The 16,674-nt window shown below is 39.8% G+C and overlaps 1 protein-coding gene across 1 annotated transcript in view; it reads left to right on the top strand.

Annotated features, from left to right (window-relative positions):
- agps (alkylglycerone phosphate synthase) overlaps positions 1 to 16,674 on the top strand; it is a 28,874-nt gene that overhangs the window by 1,745 nt on the left and 10,455 nt on the right. Inside the window, exons 2-14 of the mRNA XM_031743170.2 lie at positions 3,568 to 3,657; positions 4,802 to 4,892; positions 4,980 to 5,100; positions 5,225 to 5,299; positions 6,342 to 6,413; positions 6,965 to 7,044; positions 8,241 to 8,321; positions 9,458 to 9,583; positions 9,762 to 9,870; positions 13,775 to 13,902; positions 14,258 to 14,309; positions 15,785 to 15,861; positions 15,947 to 16,059. Coding sequence (XP_031599030.1) covers positions 3,568 to 3,657; positions 4,802 to 4,892; positions 4,980 to 5,100; positions 5,225 to 5,299; positions 6,342 to 6,413; positions 6,965 to 7,044; positions 8,241 to 8,321; positions 9,458 to 9,583; positions 9,762 to 9,870; positions 13,775 to 13,902; positions 14,258 to 14,309; positions 15,785 to 15,861; positions 15,947 to 16,059 — 1,215 coding nt within the window. The remainder of the gene's footprint in view (positions 1 to 3,567; positions 3,658 to 4,801; positions 4,893 to 4,979; positions 5,101 to 5,224; positions 5,300 to 6,341; positions 6,414 to 6,964; positions 7,045 to 8,240; positions 8,322 to 9,457; positions 9,584 to 9,761; positions 9,871 to 13,774; positions 13,903 to 14,257; positions 14,310 to 15,784; positions 15,862 to 15,946; positions 16,060 to 16,674) is intronic.

Below are 16,674 nucleotides of genomic sequence, written 5' to 3' on the forward strand. Positions count from 1 at the left end.
TTTTTTTTTTTTTTTTGGATGATGGCTACCGTTTATTTAGCCATCATCTATTTTCTATCAAGATGGTCCCATACTGCTTCAGTAATGTTGTTCTCTGGGAAGCCCAATCCATTCCTGATAGTTTTCCATTGTGTATTTTTTCCATCCAGATATATAAGGTATGCTTTTACTGCTTTGGCAGTGTGTTTAGAATGATTATCAAGCTGAAAAATAAAGTTGTTGTCAGTCAGATGCTTTCCAGATGGTATTTCTTGTTAGATAGAAATCTGATGGTACTTTTCAGCATCTATAATTGTATCAATTTTGACAACGCCACTGCCTTAAATGTAGTTCCAAAACATGACAGAATCTCAACCATGCTTTACAGATAGCTGTATACTGTTATACACCTCTCCTGACCTTCTCTGTACTTTTGATAACAATTTTAACCAAAAACTTCAGATTTGTACCCATAACTCACTAAGACCTGTTGCCCTTGATTTTGAGCCCAGTTCTGGTATATTTTGGCAAACCTCAGTCTTTTCTCACACTTTCCCTTCTTTAAGAATGGCTTCTTGACAGCTACACCTCCGCTGAGACCCTTTCAAATGAGGCTTCAGTGAACAATAGATGGATGAACTGAAGGGCCAGGTACATCCTTCAGGTCCTGTGCTAGGTCCTTTCTGGATTTTTTTCCCTGTTTCTCAAGGACATGACTTTTGTATATGTTTATCTGCTAAAGATATCTTTTTTTGTCCTCAACCTTTTCCTCTAGTTTACTTTTTAAGGTTAGGTGCCAAGTTTTTGTGTAATAGTTGGTTGGGAATCACTGTGTTGCTGCAAAAATAGAATTTAATTTTTTAAATAATTATGCGTTTTTGTGTAAGGCTGCTAGTAAGTTTTTTGGTAAGTTTTTTATTTTTTAAGGACCTATATAAATACAATTTATTATTAGTATGCTTATTTTTGTTATTATAAAAAGTTTCTAATGATAGAATTTCAAAATTGATTGTTAGCTTAGTTGAGTTAGGCACCTTTTTATCCTTAAATGATTCATAGGTCAGTTTTATCCAGTGAGATAACGTTATCTCACTTTTTTGTTACAAAATAAGATTGTCAAGGATACCAACAGTAAAACCGTAAATGTTGCCAAAAGATTAAATCGGTCTTTGAATCGGGCCAACCAATTACATGCGGTATCATTTTTTTCCTCCCTCCCCCAGTCTTAAGTGGATTAACAAACAGAAAAAGATTCCTCTGAATATGCTCAGGTACAAGGACTGGGCTGAAAATGAGTGAAAAACAGCCAATACCCAAAGAAAAACTTTTAGAAAGTCTTCAGAACTATTGCTTAAAATCACTTAAATTAAAAAAAAAAAAAAAAAAAAAAAAAAAATGAAGGTGTGGCTCTTTGGATGCAAAATATAAAGAAATAAGGGGATTTTTGCACAAGACTGTTGATGGCATCTAATCGTAACCTATAAATGAATGGAAAATGAAAGCGAAAGAGGAGCGTAGGGAAAGGTACTTAATGTGTCGTGGCAGGGGTCCAGCAGCCTGAGCACATACCAGCATAACTGGTGGGGTTGTTAGGGTCACCTGATCCTGATCCACTTTTATCAAAAAGGAAATGTAAGATGGATATAAAAGATGTGATTATATCCTGTTCATTCAGGCCTTTGTGTGTGATGAGTAGCATTTTAGCTTCTGTTTTAAAAAGCATGTTTAAGCAAGAATCTTGATGTACAGGTTGTGTGTTCTCCCCAGTCCTAAAGCGGCAGTTGACAACATGTTGTGTCATCACACATGTAGTAATCTTTCCGTGAGAGAGAAGTTGATTTCTGTCACGCCTTTGGGCTTTGTTTGCCAGGTACTAGAAAGTAGTATGAAGAGCAGAAGTCATGCAGGAAACGGGTTAAGCAAACGGCTTTTACTTGTGAAAGGCATTTTTCAGTCAAAGCATGGCTCATTCACTACGACTATCACATTTACTAGATTGCATCATTTTAAGGCAACTTTACTTTTTATGGATCAGAAATGTTTACACGGATTTGCTTCTCTATCTGTACAACATATGGCATCATCTATCTTTAGACCAGGTTTTGATTAGGAAGAAACACTTGGAAAAAATCTTTAAGGGAGGATAAAAGAAGGAACTTTTAGAAGTACAGCTTCCAGGATGGACAGGCATGTAACAGATGTTGTGTGGAGACAGAGTCGGGGTGCACACAGACAGGAGTGCAGCTTATCAAGACCTTATGCGCTTTCTCTTTAAACCAGTGGTTCTCAAACTTTTGAAATCAAAGGAAGCTCATGCAGCCACTCAAGAATTTTTATCAATTGTTAAAAAAAAAAGAATGTATGCTGTAAAAGCATAATAGCACTTATTTTCTCTCATTACTTAACTGTATATTCTCTTATTTTCATTTGCCTTACTTCCACATGTCCATGTCCACCCAGCAGCCCTGCCCCACAATTTGAGAATCATGGCTTACTAATAACCTAAAAGAGAGTTTCTGTTTTTTGGTACTTGTACTATGAAAGTTGGTAGTCTGTACTTACTGGCTTACTGCCAAACACAATGCCCAGTTATGGATACAGTTTTATTTAGCATGTACAGCAGCTATTACACTCTGTCAGTGGTGGTGAGGATTCATTAAAGTATGACTTAGTGTGTCACTCCTGCTCGTAATTTAGAGAAAACTCCATTTTGGCATGTGTTAATCTTAATAATGGCTTTTATGCCAACAGTAGCATGCCATCCCAAGTGACCCATGAGTTATTATTGATCTGTACATGCTTGTGCAGCTGTCTTTCTTTAAGAAGCACAGCACACCAGCTTTGTAGAGTACAGTCACAAGGCTGTAAAGCCAGCATTTGTATTTTAATATCTCAGAACAGTAACAGAATAGTGACAGTTGTTGAAATTTACATCTTTGCAAAGCAAGCACAGCCACGTAGTATCTGTTGGCTAGTTCCCAACTTGGTTCCTGTTTGTACAGTGAAAAACACAACGCGTAGTTGGTGTCTACGTGCCATTATTCTTAAGTGTAGCCTGGAAGTTCAGCACACACATTTAAGTCTAATCCTAAAAAGCTGAGGAGTGTTAAAAGTAGCTGTTGAAAAATGTCTGATTGGTGCCATAAATGTAAAATATCTAATGTATTAAATGGAGCTCAAGGACTGTAGGCTCACGTCTTCTGTGGATGGACAAGTTGTTTGAATGTGTTGCCTTTGCAATACTAAAAGAGCCATGTGTTTGCTAACCTGTGGGCAAAGCATGTGCCTGTGGGTGTGCCTGTCTGCAGCCTCCCATTTTGTAAATTTGCCACTTCATAGCCACCTCAGGTTAATGGAAAAGCTGGGAATGGCTTAATAAGATTAAGGGATATTCTATATGTCTGGCTTTTCAGATAACATCATGAGATTTTCAGGAAGGATGCTGAGCCAGTATCCAGCCCAGAGGGACTGGGATGGCAAATTAACCATGGCACCACACCCAGGAATAAATCCCCACATTTTCTATTGTAACTTTGAGTGATAATGTGCCCGAGTCTTAACTTGTACCTACATTCATTTTTTTCACAGACAGGAGATTATGAAATGGAATGGCTGGGGATACAGCGATTCAAAATTCCTGTACAACAAGAAAGGCCAAGCAGAATTTACTGGAAAAAGGTAAAGTATGAGAAAGCACCCAGCACTCTTAGGTAAAGCTTATTCTTATCTGCTGGTGAAAAATCAGTCAGTACTTGGTCTCATCCACTCCCTCTAATCTAGTGTTAGCCACTGTGTTGAGCTTTAGCATTCATTCTGTTTGTGTAACTTGAGGCTGCAGCTTTGCATTGATCTTTTTTTTACAGCCCACTACTTGAAACCAGCCTTTGAAAATCAGTCGCTGTCTCTGTGCTTGCTGTGTGCTCACAACAATGTGGTGCTACTGCCACCTAGTGGTTGGCATTTAAACTGTTCATTGTCATCTGAGAAGGTCACTGGTTGTGATTTTCAGCACTCAGGTGCTTAACAGAAACTACTCACCAATTTCTTAAAAAGATAAGATGAATATTATGCTGGCAGTTATATGTGTCTGATGGTAAATGCAGAACGTAGGTGGAGGAAAAGATTTACTTTTAATTGCTGCAGATTCCCAGAAGCAAACTGTTACTCAGTCCTTTATCCATGCCTGCCACGACAAGAGCAAAGGTGTAGGTGGGTCTTGTTTTCGTAATCATCAGGACAGCTCTTAGAGAGGTAGCTGTGCTTGTCAGACAATCAAAACAGAGAACTGGCACAGTATGTACGAGCACGTATTATCAAGCAAATTGTTTCCTCCTGTGTAAGCACTTACCACAAAGCCCTCAGGACTTTCCGTGCCCTACCGACAAAAAAACCTATCTGGGTGTTGTATATCAGCTGAAGCAAGGGTGATGTTGTCCTCCTTGGCTCGCTTGCTGCATGAGGGTTTTTTTTCCTCACTTAAATACAGCATATATTTTATCGTCCTTAGACAAAGGTACACCATAGTCCCCGGATGGGCCCAATCTGTGACACCGGCACAATTATAAAAGTGATGGTAAAGGAAATCGCAATAACAGCACTGTCACTGCTGCTCTGCTTGTCTAATAACCTCACTGGACTCAGATCTCATACTGTATTCTTATTAGCCACAGGTCTGGTTCTCCAAATGAATTTGCCCAGTCAAGCATGCAGATATTTTCAGTTTCAGAGCTTCACTTCTGCTGCAGTAAAGCTAATACATGAGACTTGGTTGATTATTTTTAATTGGTAATTCAAACTTTCTTCCCTCTTTTTCACAATCCAGGTATAGACTGAGCGGTATGATCATCCCCGGCCTCAGAGAGTGGATGGAAAGCACGTTCGGTGCCAATCTGCAGCACAAAACTCCAGCAGCAGTGAGTAACAGCTCCTGTTTATTTGTTGCGACTTCGATGAATGGCATTATGCAGAAGCCATAACCACTGTGGTTTGTTTTGTTTAAGCCAATTCTGAATAGCAGTGTTGTCCAGCCTCCCACTCTAAACGAGGCCTTCTTGAAGGAGCTAAAGTCCACAGGTATTCCCTTCTCTCATGACGCTGAAGACCGGGTTTTTCGCTCACATGGTAAGGCAGGAAAAAGTCTTTTAATGTCTGTGAATTGTAATTTAATTTGCAACATTTTTTTTCATTTGTTATGAAAATATTTAAAAAATGGTGATGTAATTTCATTTTTACATTTTTTTTCCAGGCCATTGTTTACACGAGATCTTTGCTTTGAGAGAGGGGAAAATCGGCCGTGTTCCAGATTTGGTGGTATGGCCAAGTGAGTTCAGAAGCTATGCTGTCACTCTTAAACATGTGTATATATAATTTCTTTCCTCTATCTGTCTGCTTTTCTCCTCCCACATAGCATAACTGATCCCTCCTACTGGCTTAGGTGATTTAAAGGGTTAATCTCTGCAGCGGCAGGGATATTAATATGTATGAGTGGAAGCTTAATAAGAAGCGTCAGGGGGAGGACGGTTGACACCCAATACTCCACAGTCTGGCCCTGCACAGTACACCCATGAATTATGATTCTGAGATTGGTTTTCTCTTGTTATGGCTAGCACTATTTTATCATGCAAATGAGTGTTGACTGATGGTTGAAACTTGATTAGCAGCCTCCCAAATGGGAGGCAAATCACCAGGCAACTGTAGGCACATTCTCATCCACAGTGGCACCAAGTTTTAACTTTTCCAACCGTGCAAATGCACTCTGATCTACTAAATGTGCAGTAGATGTTTTGACCTATAATTGCCATTCCTCGGTAGCCTCTCCAAGTGAATTTTAAGTGGATGTTTAGTTTGTGGAGCTGTAATCCTTTGGCCTACGCTATGTGTTTAATTGGATGTCCAAATGCAATAGAATGTAAGCATTTCTCACTGCCTCTTAAAAGCTCTCGAGGCCAGTCAAGAACATCCATGTACTTTGGTATTGCTGTTCATCCCACTCACTCACTGCCCCAGTGTGAATGTATATGGGCTCTGATTGGTTAAAATACATCTGTATTGATCTAGCATGTCCCACCCAAGAGAGTGTAGCTTCATGCAGTTTGACTGAGCCTGAGGAAAGCCCCAGGCAAATCACAGGATGCCCTGTCTCTCTGCTGGCCCCCCCTGCTCTAATGGTTCACGAAATATACATTTTTACGTTGTCAGTGGTACGCAGATAGTGTTATGTGCCATGAATTTTTTCCCCTTTCCAGTGTATGCATGCTTTTTTCAAAATATTATTTTATGAATATTTAATATATGAGCATTGTAGCAGATGGTAAAAGAATTATGTTTCAAAAAAACAAAACAATCTTCTGTGCTTTTTGCAGACTGTCACAATGATGTAGTGAAAATTGTGGAGCTGGCATGCAAACACAACGTTTGTTTGATACCATATGGAGGTGAGCTATGAAATCAAAGGCGTTAATCTACATAATTAGCTTTTATGTAAAATTTATATAGGGCTCTAGTTTATTTGCATTTCACAACTTGTAACATATAGTGTAATTTCATCCATCAGTTATTTTTTTTATGTGGGTGGGTGAGGGCTCAGTGAAAGCTTTATTATCTATGTTATAGATGCTGCTGTTAAAATTAGTGCAGGGGACACTGCACTAATTGTGGTGGTTACAACCATAGGAAATGATTGTAACTTTTTTTTGTTTGTTTTCTTCTGTCAGTCACTACTAAACAATGTCATGCTAATAATATGGGAGAAATTAATCTTACGTATTGTTAGTTTTACTGCGGTTTGCGAACAGGTTCGTGACAATCATATCAATAAAAGTCAGTCATTCATTACTGCAGTGAAATCCTGAAGTGTGCAGACATGCCATAAGAAAACATTATATATTGCACCTCAAGGATGAGCTATTCAGATGGCGCTTTTCCTCCTGTAACGTGTCAAAATGACTCGAGTTTTATTGTAACAGTGGTTTTTATTATCTCTTAGGAGGGACTAGTGTCTCTAGTGCCCTCGAGTGCCCCCCAGAGGAAACTCGTTCCATTGTCTCGTTGGATACCTCACAGATGGTACGTAAACACCTGCGCGATCAGCATTAAGGACAAGAAAAACTAAAATCAATCTATCTGATCTTTAAAGTTAGAAGAATAATCTGAAAAGAGACTGAGAGAGAGTCAGGCTGGATCAGTATTCATAGACACCAGGCCGTAAGCTGAAATGGATATTCAGATTAATATTTAACTTGTTGTAATCTTTTCTGTATAGCTTTCTGTGTCTATTGTTGATATCTCTTCAGGTTTGGATTACTAAAAAAATGTGTCAAGTAAAATTGTGTTTTTGGCAAAACAGGATTGTAGTAATAGTACATGTACGTTATTTGAGCTCAGGAATTCCTTCTTTTTATCAGCTGATAAGAGCTAAGTAATAGTGGAAACTGTTAGTGTGTGCTACAAGCTATTGCATTATGAGACTGAGTGTTTCCAGTGTTCCTTTTTCCCATATACCCCATTTTTTTCAGTAACACGAGTGCAGCCAGAGTTAGAATTGGTAAATTAGTTGTGTGGATAGGGACACAACCCAAGTGATGCACCAGCCATTAATCTTAATAGAATCCCAAACATGTCCCCATAAACATAATAATCTTTTATCGGATACAATATAAAGTGGTGAAAATTGTCACTGTACAGTAAAGCCCTTTGATCCATGGTCACCCAGAGGTGATATACAAGCTGTCTACAAGCTCCTAGCTCACCACTCATTGAGTTTGCTGCCACTGACATCAGTGACCAGCGTTCTGTGTCGGGGATCAGAGGTCAGGTGGCTCCAGCTGAACCACATGAAAGGAGCAATGTAGTAGGAACGTAAAGTTTATTACCTCTGGTGACTAATTTATGATCTCCTATAGGTAGGGCTAAGCCTTCAGGAAACTGACAGTTGTCTCCCATCCTTGTCTGCACGTATTCGTCCTCAGACGTTTTGATGAAAAACATACCGTGTTGTAAGCAAACTGTGAAGAGACTGTCTCCACAGCCTGCTCTTGAGTGCAATGTTTATGTCTGAGTCTGAGATATTTTAAGTCAACATAACAGATGTAGGCAGAGCTCAGATGACAGACATGGTGATAAACAATATCTGTTTGAAAGCAACAGTTGTACACAAAGGAAACTGCTGTAAAAAACAAACAAACATATTTCTCCCCAAAAACTCTGTGAAATATAAAATTTATGTTTATGACGTCCTCAGACATGTTGTTTTTTTGTCACAGAACCGCATTCTGTGGATTGACGAGAAAAATTTAACTGCCCATGTGGAAGCTGGCATTGTCGGTCAGGATCTAGAGAGATTGGTAAGTACTGCTCGCCCATCCATTTTAATTCACCGAAAGAGCTTACATTAATGTAAAATGTTGTGCCAACAATCAAGCTGTGCGCCTGTTCCCTAGGAGGCTGTCTGTGCTCATTCACCTTGGTACTCTTTGCTCAGTAGATCTAACAGGGTGCAGGAAGGAGTTTGCAGTAGGAGCAGAGCGCTGAAGGGGAGAGATTAGAGTCTGAGACGGTGGTCATGAGCAGATGGCACCATCAAGCTAATTCAGAAAAATGGAGAAGGAGCAGGCGTTTGATGTAGAGGAATGCGTGAGCTGCATTTAAAGCAGACTCCACCTCTGCATTTAGACTGGGCCGATTTCATAGAGCAGATGGGTCTGCATTATAAACTGCCTTCCAGAGGAATGCTGTGATAAAACAAGGCTTGACTTTACCCTTGTGCTTCTGGGGAGCATTGTTGTTGTACTTTAAGATCTTAATTATTATTACTGTTGAATGTTCCGCCTAAAGATGCAATCTTTCAGTGCTACGTCTGCCTTAAGGAGAATGTGTGGGCTCCCAATGACCTACACATTCTCCTCAAAGCCTTAGGGATAGTGAATCTGATGAATAGTTTTTCTCAGAAGTACATTGTTATTACTGCATGGCAAGGAACAAAGCCATACAGTGTGTTTTTTTTTTCTTTTTCTTTTTTTTCTTTGTGGAAGAGGAATGTGTAAGCAGTCTTGCCTGTATAACTCATACACTTAAATAAACATGTAAAACTTACTATTATTTTAGTTTTACTAACAAAGGCTTGTGTGTGCTGGACGTGTCAAGTTTACAGGCATTATTTTACACATGACAGCAGAGCTGTCGTCAGACGAAAGAGGGAGATCAGTGCATTATTTATTCAGTCTTTCCACTTGGTTTATTTTGGGCCATTATAAAACCACCAATGCCATAAAACCGCCGTTTTTACATTGCGGTATAACTAGAGCAGTGACATGCAGCGGCAGAGGTGCAATTATATTTTCCCTTTGCTTGCGCATTCTCTTCACTTGTTATTAAAACATTCTCGTGGGTTTACAGCATCATTGTTTACCACACATTTCTGGCTCCCTTTTAAGTTAAAAACAAACATGTTTTTTTTAAATATTTTTCCATTTTATTGCAGCTTAATGAGAGCGGCTACTGTACAGGACATGAGCCTGACTCCATGGAGTTCAGCTCCCTGGGGGGCTGGGTAGCAACCAGAGCATCAGGTATGAAGAAGAACATCTATGGCAACATTGAGGACCTGGTGAGTACACAAAGCAATGTCAATATATAGTAATTAGAAAGAAAATGATTACCTTAGGTTTTGTGGACTTCACCCTCATAAGTCATAGAATCAGTTATGAAATATCTGAACGTCTTGAAGTTTGGGCAGCTGTTGTTTGGTTCTAAAGCTGCTTTATTGCTGTGTTCCCACTGAATAGGTTGTCCACATAAAGATGGTTACCCCACGAGGTGTGATTGAAAAGAGTTGTCAGGGACCTCGCATGTCCACAGGGCCGGATGTTCACCACTTCATCATGGGCTCAGAAGGTTGGATGACTTTCTCATGTGATTCCAGTTCCTGAGTGCATGTGGGCATGTGTGCAGTTGTGTAAACATACATGTCAATGTGGGTTTGTGTGCGTGTCTTTGAAACCTTTGTGATAAAACGGTAACATCAGGATGATTCTCATGCTCTCCGCTTCTTACACATTAATTAAGATTGGTGGAAATGTGATCTGGAGAGGTGTTAGTTAGGAACCAGCAAGTGTCCTCTGCACCCCATCTGCACTGTCCTGTCCTTGTGAATGCCCACAGAGAATACTGCCATATGTCAGGTTTCCCCTGCATAATGAGGAGGTTCAGAGACTCTTGGCATCGTTATGTTAAACAGCTGTGGATACAAACTTTTTATTTGCCCTACAAAGCTCAGCAATCTGCTCCTCGGCTGGGCTGGGACTGCTGCAGAAGTCTCTTTTTGCGTTCAGCGAAACTGATGTCAGCAACAGTATCATACCAACAAACAGGGTTTGAAGTTTTGAAGGTTTGAAGTTGTGTCCTGACTGTGCAGGTTAACTGTGAGAGTTCATGTTTTGACTGACAGTTGCCGTATATGGGTAGTTTCAAATTAAGCTAGCCACATGTATTTTTACTCTTTATGACTCAGCCACCACAGAATTAAAGATATTCTCAAAAGAATTTTGCTCTGCCTTAAATATGTTTGGCACTTTACACTTTACAGTGTCCTTTAGCTTCATGGCTTGAACATGATTCTGCACTAGCAGACTGTAGGGTGCCACGGACAGCCCTGCAGAAAACATTTTTGTTGTGAGATGAAGGCAGTGTCCAAAGTATCTGGTACAAATGATCTGTGGGCTCTCAGTTAGGTTGCTGATGGTCCTTTAGCCAGATGCAGATTAGTTATAACATACTAATGCACACAAGTTATTACATACAAAGAGCTGAAGTGAACCCGAGCAGATGTTGGATGTTTGGTTATGCTTCTCCCATTCCTGGTGAACTCCTGTGAGAAGCCTGTGGCTCCTTTCCCTGTTCCAGCCCACTTGTCAGCCAATCAGCATTCAACCTACGCATAGCTGAGCTCTGCACTGTTGGGTTGTTGGATGCATGGGAGCATTTTTGCATAGGCTGAAAACCCGTCTCCCCATAGGCTCTCTGTTGGCAAATACCTACAGAAGCACACAATGACCAAATCCAAGAACTCCTTTTCCAAAAGACGAATTTCTAAAAGATGCTTGCGATGGGTTCGCTATTATTTATGCCCTATGAACCATTAGAGCTGGACTGTTTTATCGGCAGACTAATACTCTTGGCTTATAATAGCTATTTGTTGATCTGTCCATATCTGCATTTACAGCATCCAATAAATTAAAATTTAAAGAGTAAAGAAGAGTTGGTAGGTACACCGTTCAACCATGTAATGAGTGTTACATCTTTTGTATACTAAAGGGCATTCTGCAACTTCCCTGCGACGTGTTGGAACGTCACAAACACAACAAGCTGATCCAACTAAATAAACAACTACACATAAGCAGATTTCCATAACATCAGTTATATTTCATGTATCTGAAAGAAAACCTCAGCTGATTTGTAAAATATTGGAAATTTAAATCACCAAATATCAGTATCAATATCAGTCTTAAAAATCCTGTATCGGATTAAATATCATGTTACATGTTCAATATTAGAATAGTGTTTGTCTTGCTTACTGGCCAGTTATACAGCCAGCAAGTGTCTCGTCTATGTGTGTGTAAAGCAACTCTAGCATCTTGATGGCATCCAAAAATTGTTACGTTTGTGAAACAGTGGACTTGAGAACAACAAGTCTAGTTTGCTGCTTTTTCAGCATATGAGTCTATAAAAGATAATAAATTACTGAAAGTGAAAATAATAGCAATTTACTTGTAATACATAGCTAGATATTGCTTACTCATGTACTCACTCACATGGTAGAAATATTTTGAATACTTTAGTCTAATATCAGAGTAGCCACTTGTAGCACATTTTTTTCTAACATGCTTCATATCTTCAAAACCCAAGCTTAGAGAAGGAGCTTTTTTGCAATTAAGGTGAGTGAAATTGAAGATGCTCTTGCTTCAGGGATCGTCGCTACATTGAGCAGAGATAGGACAGGACCACACCTCAGTGGTAGAGCATGTTGTTCCGGGAGGCCTAACTTTTTTGCTAAGAGGTCACACCAGCACGCAGTCTCATTAAAATTATCTACCTCGTCACCGAAAGAATCCCATCCTGGTGTCTGACAGTAGGCCACAACAACAGCAAAGCGCCACGCTAAAACCCTCAACTATGCTCTGCATGTTAAGTGGAACGCATCAATTTCATTAGAAATTACTGTGAAACCTCAAGCTTCTTATTCTCTGCACAACAACAGGTCTGTGTATCTCTCTGACCTTGAAGTAACCTGAATGCAAAGTAGTTCTTCCCCCTTGCTACAGTCAGTGTAAACAATGATTGGAATGATCAATGCTAATCCTTTTCTCTTTTAAACTCCCCTCAACCATGCAGAAAATACAATATGAAACCAACTAACACTAACTTAATGTTGAGAGTTAAATGATTGATTTAAAGCAGTGGTTGCACAATGGTCAGTGGCTTTTTTGGTCAAAATATTTGCTGCTAAAAACGCTCTTCATTGTGAATATTCCCTTTCCGCAAATACGTAGCCTTTAAGATGAGGTTAGTTTAATAGCAAGAGTTCCAGTAAAGTTAGCTTAAGCTGCACTCAGTATTTCATTGCATTGCATCTGTCCTGAGAGAGTTTTTCCAGCATTGCTGTTCTTATTGCCTCCATTTAGCCCTCACTCTGGCTCCTCCTACAGTCTTTCTTTCTCTCCTTCTCTAGATCCCCACCCCTCTCTCATTAAGTGGCTTCTCCTGCATGCTATCAGGAGGGGGGAGAAAAAACCCGTCTTGGGGTGAGGCCCAATACAGTCACGTTTTCCACTGTGCCACTAGGGAGCAGCATGTGGCATACAGTGTCACATTAGAGGCCTCATTAACAACCATAACAGGCTGATGAAGCCTCCTGATGGACTATGGCTGTGTTCATGGGGGATACATTTATAAATGAACGTGATCTATAATGATACAGAGCGCACAGGGTGCAAGAAAGCAATTTGGATCATAGCAATAAAATTCACAAACTAGCTCTAATAGCTGTTGTTCATTGTTGAGTGTGTGGAGAAAGTGTAAAAATGGCAATTACGTGTTGTGCAAATCCATCAGATATTCTCTTTTGTTGAAATAGTCCAAAACCCTTAAAATGTTTGTACAGTTCACTTTGAGAACAGTTTTTTTAAAACTGTGCTTGTGTTCTTGTAGAAAAAGCAACGTTTTCATTTTTTTTCACTGATTGTAGTTTTCATTCTTCATCTGCTAACAAAAAAAAAAGCATTTTGATTAGCCACATCTTTTTCTGAAAAGTCATATGAAAGCAAGTGCTCAAAGATTGAGCTTCATTCAATTTTTTTATGAGAAGGGATGGCAAACATCCTTTGCTACCCATAGTTTACTTTCAAATAAACATTGGGTATATTTGAACCAAGTGGTGTGAGGATTTCAGCAGCAGCAGCTAATTGTTAAAAGCTTCCAGGGTCATGAGGCCAGCCGGAGGTTTCCTTGTACCTTGTGTACGTGTTGCTGTTGTTGGTCTTGGTGCCTTTGATATCCCCCTGCTTTACTTCCTGGTGTTCGTAAGCTGATAAATCTCAGTTATCCCCCAGTGTGTGGTAGAAAACCAGATCTGCTAAGTGAAATGTGAGACAAAGGTCACCAGAACAACCCTTGGGACATGTACCAGAGCCCTGTAAAACAGTCTTGAGTTCCGCTCAAAGCAGGTTAGGTCATATAAACTCTGGGAACTGATGTACTTCTTTTTGTTCTGCTCAAAATCTCTCACTGTGATTTTCCACAGGAACCCTGGGCGTGGTTACCGAGGTTACAATGAAGATTCGTCCCATGCCGGAGTACCAAAAATACGGCTCTGTGGTGTTCCCTAATTTCGAGATGGGAGTTGCCTGTCTTCGAGAGGTTGCCAGACAGGTAACAGGTTAATCTCCCCTTCAGCATGTTGTGCTCTGTTGCTCCATAAAACCATGTCTTAACATGAGATGGAGGCTAGAAAGTTACTGTGTGTTTGAGGTATGCACAAAGTAAGCACTTTCAGGTCTTCGTTTTACCTCCTTTAAAGCTAACCTGGCAGAAGAAAGCAGGGAAAAAATTGATTTATAGACCAACTTGCAAAGGCATCTGATGTCATCAGACCTCATTTGGCCTGAAGTGCTGTCTCAGAGAGTCTGTATACTGTACATTTAGGACAAATAACCAAAAGCTATAAAGTCAAAGCTCTTTATTGTTGTTCATTCAACTAATTCAGGCCAACTTGTTTTCCCTGCAGAGGTGTGCCCCAGCTTCTATACGACTCATGGATAATGAACAATTTAAATTTGGTAAGTTTTATTTGGAGTTCACATTTAAGCTCATCCCAGTTATCACCTCTTTATGTGTCTATATGACTTTCATTTAATCTACAAATTCTCAACATTAGCTTTTCCCGTTACAAGTAGGACTTAATTTGGGTTGATTTTTATTTTTATTTTTTTGTTTTTCCAGGCCCCTATAAAACCTTTGGCTTTGATCAGAGAGCTTTGCAACATGAGCCACATGATGTGGTTTAATCATTTCTTTAGTTTCTCCCATTTTATTTTGTTTGGTGTTCCACCTAACCATAAATTGCACTTGTGCAGCAGTCAATGATGTCACAACGGTCCATGCCACTGAATCGTTAAATTGATTATTATTTTTGCAACCGAATATCTGCGCGCGCGCACACACACACAAACACACAGTTTGAAGCGCGGTGAAAAATAAACCCGACCAGAATTAAGTCGTTATTACACTGAAGTTTTATGATGTTGTTTCTTCGGGTCCAGTGGAATGCATCTGGCATTCCCAGAGATCGCTGCAAAGTTCCCCAGTCTCGTGGGATCTCATTATCTTCCCTGTATTTCCACTTTTCACAGAGTAGGCACTTCCTAGCATTACACAGGGAAGACAAAGTGACCAGGATTTTTTTCTTTCTTTTTCTTTTTTTTTTGAGGGGGGGGATAAAAACTAAAACTCATGGCACTATAATGCATTCATGGATTTAGTGACTTGTCCTTACTTTTTAATAATGATTACTGTGGAGAAAGTTTGGGTACTATATAAAAGGGTTGGGGGGTTTTTTTTTAGTTTGAGACTAAACAAACAATTTAGCTCTACCTGTATTAATATATAAAAATAAGGATTTTGTATAAAGGAAATATAATCTAAACATATGAACATATCAGTTTTGTTCATTGTATTAGCAATTTTTTTCTCCCTGGATTTTGAGTATTTAATTAACGAGTATGATGGCTGTGAGGGACCTTAAGACCTACAATCACATTTTGGAATGGAAACAATTAGGACACTAAGTGATGAAGAGACTTGAGCATAGGGGGAAATAAATGAACTGTTAAGTCTCGGCGACATCACCCATGACTTCCCTGCTGTGATTGATAACCATCCCATTGGCCCCAGCCCCTCATTTTCCCTTGTCCACAGGCGCTTTTGTGCGTCCGATCAGGAATAAATCAAAAAGGGTGGCTGAGGAAGACGGATATCACTGTGTCAACCCCACTTCCCTTCGGAAACTCTCTGATTTATAGTCGCTGTCGCTCGCAGCCACTGGCCAGTTGTGAAGTTATTCAAATGTTACCATTTATTTCTTCTTCTTTTGTTTGCAATTCCAAATATATCAGTTGCTTTGCCCTCTCAGAACACTGGAGGATGCAAGCAGAAGCAGAGTTTGCCTAATGTGTGGGAAATTTGTTTATTTTATTTACCTTATGGCTTCTTTTAGGTGAATTAACTGAACTAATTTTAATCTGCTATTTAACAGGTCATGCCCTGAAGCCTCAAGTATCTTCAATTTTCACTTCCTTTTTGGACGGGTTGAAGAAATTTTACATCACCAAGGTAAAAAATAACCAGGGGTGAACACTGTAAGGTTCTTGCTGCAGGTGTTTTACATGAAAAATGAGCCTACCTCTTTAATTCTCAGTTCAAAGGGTTTGACCCCAACCGCTTGTGTGTGGCCACCCTGCTGTTTGAGGGTGACCGCGAGAAGGTCCTGCAGCATGAAAAGCAGGTTTATGACATCGCTGCAAAATTTGGGTGAGTAGTGGCTGCCGAGTTTTGTATTTGTACACCTTTGTCTTCCAATTCTCTATATTGGTGGATCATTTAAAGATCAGAAAGGTTAGAAATGTGCCATAAGGTGAGGCTTTATACACAGTGGTGGCGCTGATTTTAACCAGCCTTGTAGTAGCAGTGATAAGAACTGAAAAGCACAGTTACACACTTAAGATTTGTTCTTCGACTCAGTAGTTTGTCTCGGTGTGGATTGATGGATCACCTCTGGATGTCCTCCTGTCAGGCTAGCTTTAATGCTAAAGTAGGTGTGAGGTGGGCAGAGATAGTAGGGCACAGCTCCCCTTAGGACAGCACAGGGCCACAAGACACAGCTGGGGAGTGTTTGGCTGTTGTGATTGATCATGAAACACATCAGTGAGGACTTTCTTGGAAATCTGTTACCAGCCAGCTAGAGAAGAAACCTCCTTCATCCAGAACCATTTTGTAAGCCCTCAAAAAAGAATATTCAGTTCATTTGCCATCTGTGTAATTGTTATGAAAAGAATTACTTTCATTTATTGGTGAATTGTAATTGGTAAACAGCAAAAGTTTTTGGAAACCTAATATGAATGTATCTGTGTAGAAACCTGATATAAA

The sequence above is a fragment of the Oreochromis aureus genome, linkage group 16 (genome assembly GCF_013358895.1).
Source record: "Oreochromis aureus strain Israel breed Guangdong linkage group 16, ZZ_aureus, whole genome shotgun sequence".
Taxonomy (NCBI): domain Eukaryota; kingdom Metazoa; phylum Chordata; class Actinopteri; order Cichliformes; family Cichlidae; genus Oreochromis; species Oreochromis aureus.